Source organism: Nomascus leucogenys, unplaced genomic scaffold (genome assembly GCF_006542625.1).
Source record: "Nomascus leucogenys isolate Asia unplaced genomic scaffold, Asia_NLE_v1 Super-Scaffold_241, whole genome shotgun sequence".
NCBI classification, from domain to species: domain Eukaryota; kingdom Metazoa; phylum Chordata; class Mammalia; order Primates; family Hylobatidae; genus Nomascus; species Nomascus leucogenys.
The window spans coordinates 3,541,522-3,561,316 of NW_022095767.1; the positions used below are offsets into that span (position 1 = coordinate 3,541,522).

The 19,795-nt window shown below is 57.0% G+C and overlaps 1 protein-coding gene across 1 annotated transcript; it reads left to right on the plus strand.

Annotated features, from left to right (window-relative positions):
* The first annotated feature begins 266 nt into the window (after window positions 1-266).
* On the plus strand, window positions 267-15,451 carry RAB11B (RAB11B, member RAS oncogene family). The gene is made up of 5 exons (XM_003281079.4): window positions 267-521; window positions 9,920-10,115; window positions 13,090-13,283; window positions 13,490-13,570; window positions 14,436-15,451. Exons 1-5 carry the CDS (start codon window positions 482-484, stop codon window positions 14,579-14,581), a joined length of 657 nt encoding a protein of 218 aa, XP_003281127.1. The 5' UTR covers window positions 267-481; the 3' UTR covers window positions 14,582-15,451.
* Window positions 15,452-19,795: the final 4,344 nt, after the last annotated feature.

Consider the following 19,795-nt stretch of genomic DNA (forward strand, 5'->3'; position numbering starts at 1 on the left):
GGCTTGGGAGGTGACCATGGCAGCGCGCGCTGACCTATGACGTCATCGGGAAGTTAAGCATCGTAGCATCACCTGGACGTAGCCACATTTCCCTTCCCGGACAGGTCCTCTGATAGTCGGGTAGGTTCTCAATCAAGCCTCTCATTAGTTAGTTGGTCTGTCAATCCATTTCATTCCTGCAGTCTTCCGCCCCGCCCTCTTAAGCTCGCCCCTGATAGGCTGGCGCGCCCGTCACTTCAAAAAGGTCCGCATTCCTTCCGCCTTTCTCCAGGACACCGAGGGCGAGGAGGGTGGATACCAAGCGGCGCCCGCCCTCAGAGCACTATTTCCATCTCTGATTGGCTCTGCTGGGTGCCCGTCGCTATTCCACTCGCCGCTGATAGGCCATTCAACCGCCGCTCTGCGAGGCGCCGGCTCCGCCCCCGTCGGGTGTTTGTGGTGGGGCTGCGGAGTCGCCGATCCCGCCGGAAGCGCCAGGACAATGGGGACCCGGGACGACGAGTACGACTACCTATTCAAAGGTGCGGCCGGTGGGGCACAGACGGGCGAGGTCGTGGCGGCGAGGCGGCGGGCAGACGGGCCAAGGCCGCGCTCCAGGCCGCTGGGCCCAGGCCGGAGCCCGGGGCTTGGGGCCCGGCAGGTCAGGCAGCCCAGAAGGCCGGGGCCAACCGGGCAGCATCACCTTCGGGCTAGGATGCGCGGCTGTACGGAGCCGGAGGCCCCGAGAGACCTGGGGGACCCAGGATGCGCCGGGGCGGGGCCGGGGCCTAGAGGGGGTGGGGCCCGGAGCGGTGGGAGAGGCCATTAGGGCGGGGCCTCCGAAGGGGGTGGAGCCTTCCCAAGATTTGGCGGGCCGGGCTGGGCTGAAAGCGTGATTCGGGATGGGGGCGGGGTTTTTAGAGGCGGGTCTAAGGCGTGATGGGCGTGACCAAGAGGTGGGTTGGGCCTGGGCAAATGGGGGACGGGGCTCTCACGAGGCCAGTCCTGATTGGGGCAGCGTGTTTGGGGGTGGGGCCTGGGAGGGGCGGGGCAGGCAATGGGGGCTGGGCCGAGATGAGGGCCTGGGGGTGAGGTGTGTGGTGGTAGGAGCGTTGGGTTGGGGTGCAAAGCTGGGATTGAGTGGAAAGATACCCGTGTGTGCAGCAAGAATTCCATCTCTTCACTCAGAACTCTCAACAGCGCTAAGCCAGTACCTGCACTTTTCTGAGCACTTTACGCGAATTAACTAAAATCCTCACTGCGGCCCTTTGAGGTTGATATTAACCAGCCTTTCTTTTTACACATTGGGAAACTGAGGCCCAGAGTGACAAAGACACAGTTTACAATTGTTGGAGTCCGATTGAGCCCAGGCCACCTGTAGGCCTTACTACTTAGGAAGCATGTCTTAGGGGGCTTGTGGCCAGCATCTGGGACTTAGGGTTGTTAGACCAACTTCTTCCAACATGTGCGCACTGGTGGCCAGGGCCCCAGCCAGGCTGCTGGAGGGTCTTCCCTCCCCGAGAGACTGAGGGGGCTCTAGGAGCATCAAATAAGGCCTAGGTAGATCAGGCAGCCATTGCCCCTTTGGCGACAGCTGGGGAGCTTCCTCTAGCTGGAGGAAGCTGGAGTCCCTTGTTTCTCAGCTGAGCCTTCTATGCCCAGCTACACTTTGGCCTAGTGGTCTGCCCTGGTTGAAGGGCTCCCTGGCTGACAATGGCAGCCCTTGAGGGCTAACCCCTGGATCCAAGGTGCCTTCACCCTGCGGCCTGCTCTATAAGGGCCTGCGTCCCACATCAGCTGTTGTTATCCTCACCTCGCTGAGCCGTTCCTCCGAGTGTGCTCTGTGGCTTGCACCAGGCCTAGCTGGGCCTTGTGTCTGGTCTCATCCAGCGTCTTGTGGTTGTGGGGAATGGGGCAGAGGTCACCCCAACTGGGCTGTCCGTGTGGCGAAAGCCTTCCGAGGAGAGGGAGAGGAAGTGCCTCTGCAAGGGCCTAGAGTCGTCCTGCGGCACTGAGGGCTCTGGCAGCTGCACACAGGTTGATAATGTCACTGGTGGGTGAGGTTCTGTGGTCGGCAGGTGCCAGGCCCAAGGTCTCGCCCTCATGGCAGGAGGAAGCTTTGGAAGGGTTTTGGAGACTGGGATTCTAAAGGGCCATCTGGAGACAGGGGAACTAAACTTTGGATCCTGCTGAGCGGGTGCCATCTCCACTCAGCCCACCCTGAGGCAGCTGCTCCCAGGTCCTGGCTGGGCACCCACCCAGACGTGGCACTGCCAGGGCAGGGGTGTTGCTCCCCACGTGCCCCGTCCAGGTTTCTGTGGTTATCCCCTCCTTGTTATTTTCGCCCTTTTGCTGTGTTAAATGACCCAGCTCCGAGTGTTCGCCCAAGTCATGGTTTTGCCCTTTGGATTATTTCCTTGAAGTGCATTCCCAGCAGAACAGTTACTGGGTCAGGAGCAACGGAGAGGCTGTGTGGTTCCCGGGACTCGTCTGCAGAGACTGCTTCCTGGAAACACTCATCTAGCTTCTGCGGCATCTGGCATTTGGCAGGCAGGCGGTGTGGGGTGGCGGGGGGGTGGGGGGGGTGCCTGCCCCGCTGCCCTCCCCACACTGGCCTCCTTTTACTGAGTCTAGCAGGTGCCCTGCTGACCTTCTGAAGCCACTTGATAGCAAAAATCTAACCCAAAAGGTCAGTGTTTCCCAAAATGGTCATCTGCCGTCTCACCTTCACAGCTGTGCCTCATCAGAGGACCTCCTCTATTCTCTTTCAATATTTATCTTTCTTTTTTTCTTTCTTTTTTTTTTTTTTTTTGAAACAGAATTTTACTCTAGTCACCCAGGCTGGAGTGCAGTGGCGCAATCTCGGCTCACTGCAACCTCCGCCTCCCGAGTTCAAATGATTCTCCTGCCTCAGCCTCCTGAGTAGCTGGGATTACAAGCACCCACCACACCCGGCTAATTTTTGTATTTTAGTAGATACGGGGTTTCACCTTGTTGGCCAGCTGATCTCGAACTCCTGACCTCAGGTGATCCACCTGTCTCAGCCTCCCAAAGTGCTGGGATTACAGGCATGAGCCACCACGCCTGGCCCCTGGCTTTGTTTTTTTTTTTTGGTGGCCACATCACTCACTGGCTCCCTTGACCTCAGCGGCCGAGGCCAGCAGATCCCCCGGGTGATGCCCCGTGTGCCGTTTGTTTTCCTCCGTGAATGTTCTTTCCCTCCCCCAGGAATGACCCTATTGATTTGTACCTAATTATAGAGCCTCACATTTATTCTCCTAACATTTTCTCCTTTAGCCACGGGCCATTTTCATAGCCTGCCACTAATTGCCGTGGGACCCCAGATTTCTTTTCTGATGGACTCGGGGCTCCATGGGTGCAGCTGTGTCCCTAAGGGCCACTGAGGCCCTCTCGGAGCCCTTCCCCTGCCCTAGAGGCCCTGACCAATCAGGGCTCACCTGGCCCCGGAGGACATGGGTCGTGGGAGAAACAGGCCTCAGCTGCCCCAGGCCCTGTCCTCTGGGTCTTGTCCACCCCTGCCCTGCCCAAGGACAAGGTGGCCCCTGTCCCCAGGGAACGGGCCTGCCTGGTGCTTCCCTTTCTCTGCTAAGGCTCCCGAGGCAGCTCCCAGCCCTCAAGCCTGGGCAGACCTCACAGTGGGCCTGCTGTTCCAGTTGCTGTTTGGGGACCCACACATACCATCTTCCCCATTTAGAATGGAGGTCCCTCCAGTGCCCTGGCTCTGTACACCTCCCCAGAGAAGAGCTGAGACAAGAGTGGCCCCCAGTGCCGGTCCCTGGGGCCTAGGATGCTTAGGACCAGCTTCCAGGGGAGGGATGGGGCACTGCTTGGCTCCACCAGGCTCTGCCGGAATGGGGGCACCATTCCCCTGAAGGGCCTCTCAGTCTGCCTGAGCATTAGGGTCTGGGCCCCCAGGGCCACCACACTGTCATGGGGCAGGCCAGGGCACCCAGGACTTCTCAGAGGTGCCAGTTCTTTGTTTTTGCCAACTGGGCTTGCCTGCTCTGTCAGCCAAGTGGCGTGTCTGGGGTAGGGGGGTCGCTTCCCAGCCAGTGAAGCCACCAACTTCTGTGGAAATGCTCGGAGCTGTGTCCTCAAGGGCTCTTTATTTCCCCAAGACAACAGATTGCTTGTGTCCTAGACAATGACGTTTTCATTCCCAGTCTGCATCCTGGACCAGCCCCGCCGCTGCCCCGCTGGCCACCTCTCTGCATCGGGCACCCAGTGCCAGGGACTGGCTGGGCAGCTCAGCCTCTTTGCCATTCATCTGTTTTGTCACCCAGGCTGGAGTGCAGTGGCTTAGTGTCAGCTCACTGCAACCTCTGCCTCCCGGGTTCAAATGATTCTCCTGCCTCAGCCTCCTGAGTAGCTGGGATTACAGGTGCCCACCACCACGCCCAGCTAATTTTTGTATTTTTAGTAGAGACGGGGTTTCGCCGTGTTGACAGGCTGGTCTCGAAATCCTGAGCTCAAGTAATCCATCCGCCTTGGCCTCCCAAAGTGCTGGGATTACAGGCGGGAGCCACTGCATCTGGCCTGCCATTGATCTATTCAGTGGCCGTTTGGCCTTTGCTCTGACTTGGTCACTCTGGGTTGAGTGTCCCCAGCTGTTCAGGGAGAATGATAATATTTACATCTGTCCCTGGGGCAGCCCTGAGAATGTGGACAGCTGAGGCCTGCAAAGCACTGGGGACCCAGCCTGGCCAAGGTGCTTGAGGGCAAAACTGATGGGGCTGGGTGCCGTGGCTCACGCCTGGAATCTCAGCACTTTGGAAGGCTGAGGTGGGTGAATCACTTGAGGTCAGGAGTTCGAGACAGCCTGGCCAACATGGCAAAACCCCATCTCTACTAAAAATACAAAAATTATCTGGGCGTCGTGGTGCACGCCTATAATCCCGGCTACTCGGCAGGCTGAGGCAGGAGGATCTCTTGAACCCAGGAGGCGGAGATTACAGTGAGCTGAGATTGTGTCAGTGCCCTCCAGCCTAGGTGAGGGAGATTCTATCTCAATACAAACAAACAAAAACCAAAAACAGACAAACTGAGCCTTAGGGGCTGAGGAGCCCCTAAGGCTGTACAGCTGGGGCAAGGCTGGAATGGTGTGAGGGTGTCAGGAATGCCTGGGCAGGGCCCGAGTTTCCTGTCTTATTTCCTGAGGACGTGAGAACTGAGCAGACCTCCCTGGCCTTGGCCAGGCTCCCGTAGCTGCCATGGAAAGGCAGTTAAGGTTGGTGGTGTAGAGTGGTGTAGATGGGAGCCCCCACAGTGAGTCCATCTTGGCCCCCAGTGGCCTGGGAGCCAATTCTCATCCCTACTGGCTTGGTTGGGAGGTGCTGGGCCACACGCCTACATTCACTCCACCTCTTTCCATCTTTCTTTTTTTTTTTTTGAGATGGAGTCTCGCTGTGTCACCCAGCTTGGAGTGCAGTGGCACGATCCCGGCTCACTGCAACCTCTGCCTCCCGGGTTCAAATGATTCTATTGCGTCAGCCTCCACCACCACACCCGGCTAATTTTTGTATTTTTCATAGAGACGGGGTTTCACCATGTTAGTCAGGTTGGTCTCGAACTCCTGACCTCAAATGATCCGCCTGCCTCGGCCTCCCCAAGTGCTGGGATTACAGGCATGAGCCACTGTACCCGGCCATCTTTCCGTCTTTCTCTGAAGTCCACTTGGTAGCCCTGTGCTGGGCACCCATGGTGACGTGAGAGAATGCCAGCCCCGTTGTCTTAGGTCTTGCACGCCAGGCCAAGCAGTGGTCTTTGGGGAGAGGAGAGGTCTGAGCCGAGGGGTCTTGAAGGATGAGTAGGAGTTTGCTGGCTGCCCCAGGGGGAAAGGCTGCCCCATGCGGTGGGAGCTGGGGTGCCCAGAGCCTCAATGCCCACCCCATAAGGCAGAACCACGACTCCCGAGCCACGTGCTGGGGTTTGGGGTAGGACAGTGAGTGTGGCAGTGAGTGCGAAGGAAGAACTTGGACTGTGGATGCAGAAGACCTGGGTTCAAATCCTGCCTGGCTCACTTCCCAGGCGGTGGCTCCAGACAAGTCACTTGGGGAGCACCGTTGGGAGGTGAGGGCGAGCCCACAAACATACATAGCTTCAGGGTTCTGCTCTGCCCCGCACCCCGATCCCCATCCGAGCCTCAGTTTCCTCATCTGTAAAAATGGGCTACATGAGGCTTCTGCGAAGTAATGCACATCAAGAGCTTTGTTAGCACAGGCTCATCGAATATTCTTGTTCTTGTTATTCTTGCCTTCCAAGCAGCCAACCAGAGGGGGTACCAGGTGGGGTTGTAGGGGCTGCCTGATCCTGCCCTCCTCACCTGTGGCCCAAGGGTGGTGACCTGGCATCCTCTAGGTATGGGGCAGGGGGCATGCCTGGGAGGCTCTGCCAGCCTCTTTGGCGTTTTGTTTGTTCACTTGACAGACATTTTCTTGGGTGTTTATTGTGTGCCAAGCACTGTGCCAGGACCTGATTCCTGCCTTTGGAGCAGACTGGCAAAAGATAAATGCCACCTGACAGGTGAGAGAGTGGCAAGAGTGACGGAGGAAGAGCTGGGCCAGGGAGCAGGGTAATTCGGAGAGTAGAGTTTTAGTAGCATAGCAGGGAGGGCCTTCTTGGCCAAGTGGCATTTAAGGGGCCACACGAAGGGGATGAGGGAGGGAGCCAGGTGGGTGCCTGGAGAAGAGCGTTTCTGGCAGCAGGAGCAACCCGTGCAAAGGCCCTGAGGCAAGATCGCACCTGGCGTGTTGGGGGAAGAGCATGGAGGCCTGTGTGGCTGGAGCAGAGTGAGCCAGGAGGCGAGAGGGAGGAGGGGAGGGCCCTGTGGGCAGTGGAGAGGACGGGGGCTTTTCCCCTGCGGGAGGTGGGGGCCACGGAGGGTTGCCTGCAGAGGAGGGAGGGAGGGAGGGAGGTGCCCCGGCTCTGTACTCCCGGGCGCCCTCTGGTGGCTGCTGAAGGAGGACAGCCTTTTGGTTGGTGATGAGCCTGAACACAGGGACCGCACAGACAATACCTTCCAGGGTCTGAGAGTCTGGAATGGAATGGCCCAGGGAGACATGGTGGGGTGCACCCCTCATCCTCCCTTCTCTTGGATCTGTTTTGGATGTGCTGAAGGATTGACTCTGAGATGCGAGAGAAAGGAAGGAGTCAAGAATGACTCCAGGTTTCTGGCGTGAGTGCCTGGTAGGACCAAGCCAAAGTTAACCAAGATAAGGAGGGTAGGTGAGGGGTGGGTGAGCAGGCTTAGGGAGTGATTGGGAGCTTGGCTCTGCTCTACTGGGTAAGAGGGGCCTGGGGCCCCTGAGGAGACAGTGAGCACGCCAGTCTGGGCTTCTAGGGAGAGAGGTAATAGAGGAGTTACCAGCCCATGGCTGGTATTTACAGCCATGAGCCTGGACGGGGTCACCTGGGGACTGGGTGTGGACAGAGATGCCTGTCCTGAGGCTCCCTGAGGTTCGAAGGTGGAGTGGGAGACTGAGTGGGAGTAACTGTGAGGAGAGGAGTCGGGGTGTGGAGCCCCTGAAGGCAGGGAAGGAGGGAGAGCTGGCTGGGTGCCTGCTGCACAGGCCCAGGGGAGTGGGGGTGGCTGAGGCTGACGCTGACTGTGGGGGCAAAAGCATGCTTGGTTTGAGTTCTAGGACTGGGGAACAGGAGGTGGAATGAGTGAGTGTAGACGATACCTTCCAGTGCCCGAGGCAGGAAGTTGGGTCAGGAGAGAATGTTTTCTAGAGGGAAAATTCCAAGCGTGTGGGTGCAGACCCGCAGTGTGGCCAGGGGAAGGGCAGAGGACGGCTGCCTGGTGGGCTCCAGGCCCTGCTCCCTCAATGAAGCAGGGGTCCCGGGTGGGGCCAGCGGACCTCTGGGTCAGCCAGGGCTCAGCCTGGCTGCCAGCACCTCCCCGAGCTCAGGAGCAGCAGCCATGCCCATCTCTGCCCGGACAAGGAAGCCTCATCCTCAGTGGATGCCCCCTAACTCCTTGGGACCAGGGGTGACCAAGCCACTGAGCCAACCCACCCTCAGGTGCCAGGGCCCAAGGCCCAGGCTTGGGGGTCCACGGGGCTTCTGGCTGGGGCGTCTGGTTGGCTGTATTCAAATGTACGCACACATACTGATCTTCCCCACATAGTATGCTCTGGGTCTGGGGACAGCTCACCCAGACCCCACCCCAGAGCCTGGGGTGGCTGGGCCCGTAGCGACAGTGCTTCCATGGCTGGGACAGGAAACAGTTTACAAAGCGGCTCACCCCTGGCCTGACCAGCCGGCACCTGCTCTGCTCAGGGAACGCGTTCCTGGTGCTCCTTGGCCAGCATGAGACAGGCCTGCTGCACACCCCGTGTCGACTGGGCTCAGGCCCCCTGTCCCTGGGTGCTGTTGCCCACAAACCCTCATCTCCCTTCGGTTTGTGCTGCGCTGACTCCTTTCTGGGCCAGGGTTTGCATCTTGGCAAGCCGCTCTGCCGCGCACCCACCTCGTGGGACAATGCATACCTGTGTTGGAGACTCGTGAGGAGCTGTGCACACGCATGGACTGCCGCGCGGACTGCCCCTTGAATGAGGACTTGGCCTTGGCTGGAGCTCCCTGCAGCTCAGCAGGGGACCTGACCCTGGGGACAGGGGTGGTGGGAGGTGGCTGCAGGCTCTTTCCTCCTGGCTGCGTCCTCAGGGCACATTCCTGTTCCCCACTCAGCCATCTGTGCCGAAGCTGGATGTGGGTTTGCTGCACCCAGAGAGGTGGGGGTTGAGGTGGGGTTTGATGTCCTGTCACTCACCTGGAGCAGTGACCCTTCCCATGCCCTGACCAGAAACCACAACAATCGTGACAGCTGCCCACTCGTATCCCTTCCTGTGCGATGCCTGCTCTTTTTGTGGGGTGAGACAGAATCTCTGTTGCCCAGGCCGGAGTGCAGTGATGCGATCTCGGCTCACTGCAACCTCCACCTCCTGGGCTCGAGTGATTCTCCTGCCTCAGCCTCCTGAGTATCTGGGGCTACAGTAGCCACCATGCCCAGCTAATTATTATTATTATTATTTTATTTTTTATTTTTTGAGATGGAGTCTCGCTGTGTCGCCCAGGCTGGAGTACAGTGGCGCGATCTCGGCTCACTGCAAGCTCCGCCTCCCGGATTCACGCCATTCTTCTGCCTCAGCCTCCCAAGTAGCTGGGACTACAGGCGCCCGCTACCACGCCCAGCTAATTTTATTGTATTTTTAGTGGAGATGGGGTTTCACCATGTTAGCCAGGATGGTCTCAATCTCCTGACCTGGTGATCCTCCCGCCTCGGCCTCCCAAAGTGCTGGGATTACAGGTGTGAGCCACCACGCCCGGCTAATTTTTGTATTTTTTATAGAGACGGGATTTCACCATGTTGGCCAGGCTGGTCTCAAACTCCCGACCTCAAGTGATCCGCCCGCCTCGGCCTCTCAAAGCATTGGGATTACAGGCGGGAGCCACCGTGCCTGGCCATGCCTGCTCTTACTTCCTCCTCTTGTGACTGCCCCCCTGTTCACACATTTGGAAAAAGTAGTCCAGAGGTGAAGTGACTTGCCCAAGGTCACCCTGCTCAGGAGCCTTCTCAAGCTGTGTCTGGCTGCAGGTGGAGGCTCAGGGTTGATGAGTCTCGAGCTGCTCTGCCTACCTGGCTTCCTGGGTCCCCTTGCTCCAGCTGGGACAGCCCTGCTCTGAGGACCAGAGACAGGCAGGTGTGCTATCCGCAGTGGCTGTTTCTGGAAGGCAGGAGCCTTCCTTCACTTCTGCACCACTTAGCACAGCGCCTGCAGGCTCTGGGCTCCAGGCATCTCCGACTCCTCCACACCGTTCGCAGCCGTGTTGGTGCAGCACCCAGGGAACTGGCGGGAAGGTTGTGGGGGCGGTAGTGGGTGGAGCGTGGGGACTCACAGAACCTCGCCTTCCCACCCAGTGGTGCTCATCGGGGACTCGGGCGTGGGCAAGAGCAACCTGCTGTCGCGCTTCACCCGCAACGAGTTCAACCTGGAGAGCAAGAGCACCATCGGCGTGGAGTTCGCCACCCGCAGCATCCAGGTGGACGGCAAGACCATCAAAGCGCAGATCTGGGACACCGCCGGCCAGGAGCGCTACCGGGCCATCACCTCCGCGTGCGTGTCAGCAGCCTGGGCAGGGACGCCGAGATTCGGGAGTGTGGGCATGTAGCGCGTGGGCTTGGAAGGATGTGTAGGAGTTGGGCAGGAGAAGGGGAGAGTGTGCTCCCAAGAGCAGGGAGTGAGGCTGGAAGAACACCTTAGCCATGCGCCGTGGGACCCTCAGGCTGACCAGCGCCCGGCCTTGGCCACACCAGGGTATCTCTGGGTACCAAGTGCAGTGAGGACCTGGCTCAGGCCACTCCGCCTTGCCGCTGCCCCTGCCCAGCCAGCATCCCAGCCTTCCTCCTCCCTCAGCTTCCCTCCTCACTGGTGCCCACACCTTGTCCCACACGCCTCCTGTCGTCCCACCTGGGCCTGGCTCCCCTTCCCTGCAAAGGCTTCCCGACCACCAGGACCCACTCAGCTGCCTTTTTCTGGACCCCTCCCAAGCCCCCCAGCCATTCCCACCACCGTCTTGAGGTCCTCTGGGCTCTCTCCCATCTCCTTCATCCCTCAGGTACGTCTGTCTCTCTGTCACCTCCTCTTTTTTTTTTTTTTTTTTGAGATGGAGTTTCACTCTTGTCGCCCAGGCTGGAGCGCAATGGCACGATCTCGGCTCACTGCAACCTCCGCCTCATGGGTTCAAGGGATTCTCCTGCCCCAGCCTCCCGAGTAGCTGGGATTATAGGCACATGCCACCACGCCAGGCTAATTTTGTATTTTTAGTAGAGATGGGGTTTCTCCATATTGGTCAGGCTGGTCTCAAACTCCCGACCTCAGGTGATCCACCCGCCTTGGCCTCCCAAAGTGCTGAGATTACAGGCGTGAGCCACCGTGCCTGGCTGTCACCTCCTCTTTTTTTGGAGACAGACAGGGTCTTGCTCTGTCGCCCAGGCTGGAGTGCAGTGCCACAATTGCAGCTCACTGCCCCCTTGAACCAAGAGATTCTCCTGCCTCAGCCTCCTGAGTAGCTGGGGCTACAGGCGTGCACCACCATGCCTGGCTAATTTAATTTAATTTAATTAATTAATTTATTTATTTTTTAGTTTTAGTGTTTGAGAAAGAGTCTCGCTCTGTCACCCAGGCTGGAGTGCAGTGGCGCAATCTCGGCTCACTGCAAGCTCCGCCTCCCGGGTTCACGCCATTCTCCTGCCTCAGCCTCCCAAGTAGCTGGGACTACGGGCACCCACCACCACGCCCGGCTAATTTTTTGTATTTTTAGTAGAGACGGGGTTTCACCGCATTAGCCAGGATGGTCTCGATCTCCTGACCTCATGATCTGCCCGCTTCAGCCTCCCAAAGTGCTGGGATTACAGGTGTGAGCCACCATGGCCGGCCTATTTATTTATTTTTTTGAGATAGTGTCTCACTCTGTCATCCAGGCTGAAGTGCAGTGTCACAATCTTGGCTCAGTGCAACCTCTGCTCCCCGCCCCAAGGGTTCAAGCAATTCTCCTGCCTTAGCCTCCCGAGTAGCTAGGATTACAGGCGCCTGCCACCACGCCTGGCTAATTTTTGTATTTTTAGTAGAGGCGGGGTTTCATCTTGGCCATCTTGGCCAGGCTGATCTTGAACTCCTGACCTCGTGATCCACCTGCCTCGGCTTCCCAAAGTGCTGGGATTACAGGCGTGAGCCACCATACCCGGCCTATTTATTTATTTGTAAAGACAAAGTCTCGCTCTGTTGCCCAGGTTGGAGTGCAGTGGTGTGATTATAGCTCACTGCAGCCTTGAACTCCTGGGTTCAAGCAATCCTCCCACTTCAGCTTCCCAAAGTGCTGAGAGTGGGTGTCTGTCTCCTCAGTGGGCTGAGTCTGGCCCTGCATGGTAGGCAGTGCCCTTTTCTCTGTGCTGCTGCTGTTTCCTTCTCCCCGCCCCCCACCTTTTTTTTTTATCTCGCTCTGTCCCCCAAGCTGGAGTGTAGTGGCGTGATCTCGGCTCACTGAAACCTCGGCCTTCCAGGCTCAAGTGATCCTTCCACTCAGCCTCCCGAGTAGCTGGGATTACAGGCACATGCCACCACACCCAGCTAATTTTTGTATTTTTCCTTTTTTTTTTTGAAACGGAGTCTCGCTCTGTCGCCCAGGCTGGAGTGCAGTGGCGCAATCTCGGCTCACTGCAAGCTCCGCCTCCCGGGTTCATGCCATTCTCCTGCCTCAGCCTCTCCGAGTAGCTGGGACTACAGGCGCCTGCCACCACGCCCGGCCAATTTTTTGTATTTTTAGTAGAGACGGGATTTCACCGTGGTCTTGATCTCCTGACGTCGTGATCCACCCGCCTCGGCCTCCCAAAGTGCTGGGATTACAAGCGTGAGCCACCGCGCCCAGCCTTTTTTTTTTTTTTTTTTGAGACAGAGGTTCGCTCTTGTTGCCCAGGCTGGAGTGCAATGGTGCGAGTCTCCTGCCTCACCCTCCCTAGTAGTTGGGATTACAGGCATGTGCCACCATGCCTGGCTAATTTTGTATTTTTAGTAGAGACGGGGTTTCTTCATGTTGGTCAGGCTGGTCTCGAACTCCCGATGTCAGGTGATCCGCCCTCCTTGGCCTCCCAAAGTGCTGGGATTACAGGCATGAGCCATCGTGCCCCGCCAATTTTTGTATTTTTCTAGTAGAGATGGAGTGTCACCATGTTGCCCAGGCTGGTCTGAAACTCCCAGCCTCAAGTGATCCGCCCGCCTCAGCCTCCCAAAGTGCTGGGATTACAGGCATGAGCCACCACGCCCAGCCCCTTCTTCCCTTTTTTTGATGACCTCATGGTATCTTCTACCTCCAGCTCCCAAACTCACTCCTGAGACCCCCACATTTCAGAGCTGGATCCAGGGAGCAGCGCTGGGGCCTCCAGACACACACCCTTCCCTTGAGGCCACAATGACTGCCCCTTGGCTTGGCCGTGGACGACCTACCCTGGGCGTGACGTGTGCTGTTATCCCGTGAGGCCGCTGCTGCCCATGGTCGTCCTCCAGAGAGGCTCATGGGCCCCTGACCCCGCAGGTACTACCGTGGTGCAGTGGGCGCCCTGCTGGTGTACGACATCGCCAAGCACCTGACCTATGAGAATGTGGAGCGCTGGCTGAAGGAGCTGCGGGACCATGCAGACAGCAACATCGTCATCATGCTGGTGGGCAACAAGAGTGACCTGCGCCACCTGCGGGCCGTGCCCACTGACGAGGCCCGCGCCTTCGCAGGTGAGCGGACGGAGACACAGGCATCAGAGAGGTGTCTGGAAGGCAGGAGGCCCCTCACAGTGTTGAGGCCCCAGGCCACAGCCCTGGCCTCCCTTCCCTGAGGAGTGGCCTGGGGATGGGCCAAGTGGGTGGGCGGGGTCCCTGAGAGCATGTGGGAGCCTGTCACCCTGCCTCCCCACTCACCTAGGCAGTATTCTTTGTTCCAGAAAAGAACAACTTGTCCTTCATCGAGACCTCAGCCTTGGATTCCACTAACGTAGAGGAAGCATTCAAGAATATCCTCACAGGTGGCTGGGGACCGAATGGGTGTGCGTAGGGCACCAGCCAGGCAGGGTGGAACACGGCCTCAGAACCTTCGCTTGTTTTGTTCATTTGCTTGTTTTTTTCTTTCTTTTTTTTTTTTTGTCAGGGCGGGATGGAGTCTTGCTCTTTTGCCCAGGCTGGGGTGGGGTGGCTCGATCTCAGCTTACTGCAATCTCCGCCTCCCAGGTTCAGGCAATTCTGCCTCAGCCTCCTGAGTAGCTGGGATTACAGGTGTCCACCACCACACCCGGCTAATTTTTGTAATTTTTAGTAGAGACGGGATTTCAGCATGTTGGCCAGGCTGGTCTCGAAATCCTGGGCTCAAGTGATCCTCCTGCCTTGGCCTCCCAAAGTGCTGGGATTACAGGCGTGAGCCACTGCACTGGCCTGTTTGATTTTTTTTTTTTTCCACCACTGCCCCTAACCTTTGCTTGTTAAACCTGCCGGTCCACCTGGACACTTCCCAGAGTCAGACCAGGTCTAGCCCTTACTGGCACTGGGGACACAGAGACCCCCTGGCCCCAGTTCCTGGGGATGGGCCCTGCCTTAACTCTTGGCGCTGCGGGGAGGTGGGTAGCCTCAGGGACCTGGAGCCTTTTGGCTTCTGGGAGTTTACCTCTGAGGGAGGAGGGCGCTTCTGATCTTAGGGAGCGAGAGGCCTGGGCTGGCTGTGACCAGATGTGGGTCCTGCCTTGGCTGGGTGCGCAGCCCCTGTCCTTGTTACCCCTGATGTGATGGGGGCGCTGTGGGGGTCTGGAGAGGGGCTCTGGAGTCCTGCAGGGAGGGGTCCCCCTCGGCAGGCAGGGCACGTGCTGGCTCACCCCACGTCCCCCTGTACCCCCTTTGCAGAGATCTACCGCATCGTGTCACAGAAACAGATTGCAGACCGCGCTGCCCACGACGAGTCCCCGGGGAACAACGTGGTGGACATCAGCGTGCCGCCCACCACGGATGGACAGAAGCCCAACAAGCTGCAGTGCTGCCAGAACCTGTGACCCCCGCGCCTCCGCCCAGCGTGCGTGCACGTCCTCCGCCTGCCCCCGCCACGGTGTCCTCCGGCCCCTCCCTGCTGTCCCTCTGTGGCCGGCTCGCTCCAGCCCTCCCAGTGAGCTCTGCACGGCCAGGCCGGGGCCCAGGAAGGACAGGAGCCAGTGCTACCCGCGTCCTGCCCGGGGAAAAGCTAGAAGCCCCGGTTTGCTGCACCCATGAAACTTGGGTCCCCGCGAGCGTCTTGGCGGGGTGGGGAGGGCGGCAGGATGGACGGGGCTGGCCAGAGGTGAGGAGGACTGGCGAACGGCGCCGGCCTCTCCGCTTTTCCTCGGCCGACTCCAGGGAGCGATTGCCTCCCTCCTTCTGTGGCCGGGTGGCCCAGCCAGCCCGTTGACCCCCACCCAGAGCCCTGCTCTGGGCCAACCCGAAGAACCAGGCAGCGGGGGCCGGGGCAGGCGGACCCCCCGGGCTCTCAGCGCCCACCTGCTCCTCCGCGCACAGCAGCTCGCACAGGCCTCCCACCTCTGCCTGTTGATCGATGCAGGGAGAAGCCCGCCCCCCGCCCTCCCCTCTCCTGCACGCAACGCGCCCTCTCGGCCCTCCTTGTCCCCCTCCTTTGTCTCGTCTCCCCATCTGGTCTGGAACCTGTTTGCAAGTGAAGCAATATCTCCGTGTTTTGTATATACAACCGCTCTTGTAGCCTTTGGTTTTTGTTAATGTAGAGAAACACAGATTCTTTATACACTTTGTAAGATTTACGCCAAACCCCAGCTCTCGATCTCTTCTTCTCCCTGTGGCCCCTGCACTGTTGCCCGGTCCCTGTCACCCCGCCCATTACTGAAATGTATAATCTGACTTCCTGTACAGAAACCTGCCGCTGCGCCTCTGTCTTCTTTCTTTTCCGCCAGGCGCCAGCTCCTGGGCCGAGGCCCCTCTCGCTGCACGTTCCCCAATGCAGGCCAGACCCCGTGTCTCCCCGACCCACCCCACAGGGAGCGAGAGGACCCCAGCACCTGCCAAGGGCAGCGTGGAAGTTGGCCAGCGCAGTTGGGGTGGGCCTTCGCCAAGCTGTCCCTGTGGCAGGGAGGGAGGGAGGGAAGGCTGCCGCTTGTCCTTGACCTTAAATTCCTGGGTCCTAGGACCCCAGGCCTGCGGGCGCCCCCTGGTGGGGACGGGAGCCAAGGGCAGTGGCCAGGGTTCATCACTTTGTCTCCTGCCAGGGCCTCCCCTCCCCTGGGGTCCTGACGAGGGTGCCTTGCCCAGTGGATGTTGGTGATGCCAGCTGTCTCCACCCTAGACTGACACCGGAGGAGGGCCCAGTGGGGAAATGCCAGGGACAGCAAAACGTGTGGCATGGAGTTCCTCTTCCCAGGATCCAGCGTCTCCCTCCACCTCACCCCTGCAGTGACCTTGGGACCAGTGTGAGCTGCCAGCAGCTGCCCAAAAGCTCCAGCCTCTAGCTGAAGAGGCCCCCCACACCCTGGACACCCTGGGGACCCATGAGAGAGGACAGCACCATTCCCTCTCGATTCTAGACTCTGGCTGCCCTGCCTGGAGGGATAGGGGATCGCAGACACCTTTTCCCAGAAGAGCTCCAGGTCGCTGGGAGCTGTTTAGACACGGGAGTTGGAGTGAGCCAAGGGGTGCGCTCCAGGCCCAGGGAGCAGCCTGGCACAGAGCTAACTGGCAGAATTGGAGGCACCCGGGCATCCTGGGCTCCAAGGCCCATTCACAGAGACCCCAGGGACATGGATTCCCCTGGGTTTGGACAGGTCAGGTCATGTGGTGGACAGAGGCATTGGGTGCTAAGCAAGAAAGCACCTTGAGTATTTTGTTTGTTTGTTTTGAGACAGAGTCTTGCTCTGTCACCCAGGCTGGAGTGCAGTAGCGTGATCTCGGCTCACTGCAACCTCCGCCTCCCAGGTTCAAGGGATTCTCCTGCCTCACCCTCTAGAGTAGCTGGGATTACAGGCACGTGCCACCACACCTGGCTTATTTTTGTATTTTTAGTAGAGACAGGGTTTCACCATGTTTCCCAGGCTGGTTTTGAACTCCTGACCTCAGATGATCTACCCACCTTGACCTCCCAAAGTGCTGGGATTACAGGTGTGAGCTACCGTGCTTGGCCTTAGCACCTTGAATTTCAAGCAGTCAAAAGGTCAACAAATATTTCTAGAGCCTCCACTATCTGCTAGGCCTGAGGTGGAGACTGACTGACATACTCTATGTCCCTTTAAGAGTCAGAGGCCAGCAATGCCAGTTTAATTACTCTGATTTCAGTGATTTAATAAGCACATCATGCTCACTCTGCCAGAATGTGTTCTTAAATCTTTTATTATTATGGCAACACACACATAACATAAAACTTACCTTTTTTTTGGCCAGGCATGGTAATCCCAGCACTATAATCCCAGCCTGTAATCCCAGCACTTTGGGAGGCCAAGGAGGGCGGATCACGAGGTCGGGAGGTCGAGACCATCCTGGCTAACACGCTGAAACCCCGTCTCTACTAAAAAAAATACAAAAAATTAGCTGGGCGTGGTGGCGGGCGCCTGTAGTCCCAGCTACTCGGGAGGCTGAGGCAGGAGAATGGCGTGAACCCGGGAGGCGGAGCTTACAGTGAGCCGAAATCGCGCCACTGCACTCCAGCCTGGGCAACAGAGCAAGACTCTGTCTCAAAAAAGAAAATCACCATTTGGTTGCCATTATGGTAATAACTGACTCAGGCAAGGGTCATCAATTGATATTAAGTTCTTGGAAACTGAATGTGTTGAGGAACAGGCTATTTAATTACTTTCGAAGTATCTCCCCAGAAAGCACTTATTAACAAAGTGTAAAGCCAGGTGCCGTGGCTCATGCCTGAGGTTAGGAATTTGAGACTAGCCTGGCCAACATGGCGAAACCCCATCTCTACTAAAAATACACAAATTAGCTGGACGTGGTGGTGCGGGCCTGTAATCACAACTACTTAGGATGCTGAGGCAGGAAAATCACTTGAACCGGTGGCAGAGGTTGCAATGAGCCAAGATGGTGCCACTGCGCTCCAGTCTGGGCCACAAAGTGAGACTCCATCGCAAAAAAAAAAAAAAAAAAAAAAAAATTGGTCGGGCGTGGTGGCTCCTGCCCTTTGGGAGGCCGAAGTGGGCAGATCACTTGAAGTCAGGCGTTCGAGACCAGCCTGACCAACATAGTGAAACCTGTCTCTACTAAAAACACAAAAATTAGCTGGGCGTGGTGGTGCATGCTTATAATCCCAGCTACTCGGGAGGTGAGAGAGGAGAATCCCTTGAACCTGGGAGGCAGAGGTTGCAGTGAGCTGAGACCACAGCACTGCACTCCAGCCTGGGTAACAGAGTGAGACTCTGTTTCAAAAAAAAAAAATTAAATAAAATATTCAACAACAACAACAACAACAACAAAACACCAAAGTGTAACATACTAACTCACACTGGAGAAACTGGCAGACACCATTTGAACCAAGTGAGCACAATCGATAATGGACAAAATCAACATTGTATGCATCCTGAAAACACAATGTCACATCTGTTTCCTGCCACAAATGCAAAATCATGAGGAAATATTAGACAAATAGCAATGGAAGGACTTTCTGCAAAATTACTAGCCTGGAATTTTTGAAAAATATTGATGTCATGGAGAGAAGGTAAGATTGATAAAATGTTCCAGAAAGAGAGACTAAATTAGAATCATAACAACAAAATACAACACTCGATCCTGGGATGGATTTGGGATTTTTTGTTTTTTGACATAGGATCTTGCTCTGTTGCCCAGGCTGGAATGCAGTGGTGAGGGAATGTCTCACTGCAGCCCAGAACTCCTGGGCTCAGTTGATCCTCTCACTTCAGCCTCCCAAGTAGCTGGGACCACAGGAGGATGCCATCACAACTGGGAAATATGTTTTATTTTATTTTGTAGAGATGGGGTCTCACTGTGCTGCCCAGACTGATCTCAGACTCCTGGACCCAAGAGACCTTCCTGCCTTGGGCTCCCAAAGAGCTGGGATTGCAGACATGACTCACTGTGCCTGGCCTGGACTTTGGATTTTTAAAGGACTTTATTGGAAACTTTTTTTTTTTTTTGAGACAGAGTCTGGCTGTGTCGCCCAGGTCAAGATCTCCGCTCACTGCAACCTCCACCCTGCAGATTCAAGCAATTCTCTTGAGTAGCTGGAATTACAGGTGCCCACAACAAAACCCAGCTAATTATTTGTATTTTTAGTACAGACAGGGTTTTACCATGTTGGCCGGGCTGGTCTCGAACTCCTGACCTCAAATGATCCAAGTGCTGGGATTATAGGCATGAGTCACTGCCCCTGGCCTTTGAATGGGCTCTGGGAATTACATGATAATATTAGATGAAAATTAATTTTCTGATTTTGAAGGTTATACTGTGATTATGTGCAAAAGTGTGCTTATACCAAGTGAACATATAGTGCAGTATTTTTTTAAAAATTGATCTGTCTCAGAGATGGGGGTGGGTAAGTTTACTATGTTGCCCAGACTGGCCTCGAACTCCTGGGCTCAAGTGATCTTCTTGCCTCAGTCTCCAGAGCAGCTGGGACTACAGGCCCGGGCCACCACGTTTGGCTAACTTTTATTTTATTTTATTTTATTTATTTATTTATTTTTTTGAGATAGTCTCGCTCTGTCGCCCAGGCTGGAGTGCAATGGCGCGATCTCGGCTCACTGCAAGCTCCGCCTCCCGGGTTCACGCCATTCTCCTGCCTCAGCCTCCCGAGTAGCCGGGACTACAGGCGCCCGCCACTACGCCCGGCTAATTTTTTTGTATTTTTAGTAGAGACGGGGTTTCACCGTGTTAGCCAGGATGGTCTCGATCTCCTGACCTCGTGATCCGCCCGCCTCGACCTCCCAAAGTGCTAGGATTACAGGCGTGAGCCACCGCGCCCATCCTAACTTTTAAATTTTTTGTAGAGACGGGATCTCACCATGTTGCCCAGGCTGGTCCCCAACATCTGGCCTCAAGCGATCCTTCCGTCTCGGCCTCCCAAAGTGCTGGGATTACAGGCGTGAGCCACTGCACCCGGCCAGTTTCAAAAAAAAAAAAAAAAAGTTGCAATTCTGCAGAGGTTTTATTTATTAGAGGACGCTGGCAGTCTGCAGGTGGCGCAGCAGCACCCCTCGTGCCTGGGGCTGGGCTGGGGCGGGGCCAGTGCTGGGGCGGAGCCGGAGCTGGGGGCGGAG

What these genes read in the sequence shown, in the direction of transcription:
- RAB11B (XM_003281079.4), top strand. Translation starts at nt 482, where the DNA reads ATGGGGACCCGGGACGACGAGTACGACTACCTATTCAAAG. An exon ending in CGAGGCCCGCGCCTTCGCAG is followed by an intron (nt 13,284 to 13,489) that starts GTGAGCGGACGG and finishes TCTTTGTTCCAG; the next exon opens with AAAAGAACAACTTGTCCTTC. An exon ending in ATTCAAGAATATCCTCACAG is followed by an intron (nt 13,571 to 14,435) that starts GTGGCTGGGGAC and finishes CCCCCTTTGCAG; the next exon opens with AGATCTACCGCATCGTGTCA.